Source organism: Corvus brachyrhynchos, unplaced genomic scaffold (genome assembly GCF_000691975.1).
Source record: "Corvus brachyrhynchos isolate BGI_N302 unplaced genomic scaffold, ASM69197v1 scaffold150, whole genome shotgun sequence".
Classification (NCBI taxonomy): domain Eukaryota; kingdom Metazoa; phylum Chordata; class Aves; order Passeriformes; family Corvidae; genus Corvus; species Corvus brachyrhynchos.
This window is the reverse complement of record NW_008236162.1, coordinates 2,038,614-2,038,831: the sequence shown is the minus strand read 5'-3', so window position 1 is coordinate 2,038,831 and position 218 is coordinate 2,038,614. Positions and strand designations below refer to the sequence as shown.

General features: G+C 70.2%; 1 protein-coding gene across 1 annotated transcript in view; it reads left to right on the top strand.

Annotated features, from left to right (window-relative positions):
* Positions 1–218, top strand: part of POLR3D (RNA polymerase III subunit D) — a gene marked incomplete at its 5' end in the record, with an annotated part of 3,839 nt that overhangs the window by 1,502 nt on the left and 2,119 nt on the right. Inside the window, 2 exons of the mRNA XM_017732413.1 lie at positions 7–48; positions 130–209. Of these exons, the coding sequence (XP_017587902.1) occupies positions 7–48; positions 130–209 (122 nt within the window). The remainder of the gene's footprint in view (positions 1–6; positions 49–129; positions 210–218) is intronic.

Genomic DNA, 218 nt, shown 5'->3' with positions numbered 1-218 from the left:
CTGGAGCCAGGGAGGAGAAGATGGAGCTGGACCCACCGGTGGTGAAAGGTGGGCTGGGATGAGGGGGACACAGCGGGGACAAGCTGGGGGTGTCCCTGTTTGCCCCGTGCCCACGCAGCCCCTCTGCAGTGAAGGAAGAGCCGCGTGAGGAGGATCCCAAGGCGGCGCAGCCCAAGGGCCCCCCCGGATTCCCGCGGGCTGTGTCCGCCGCCGAGCGC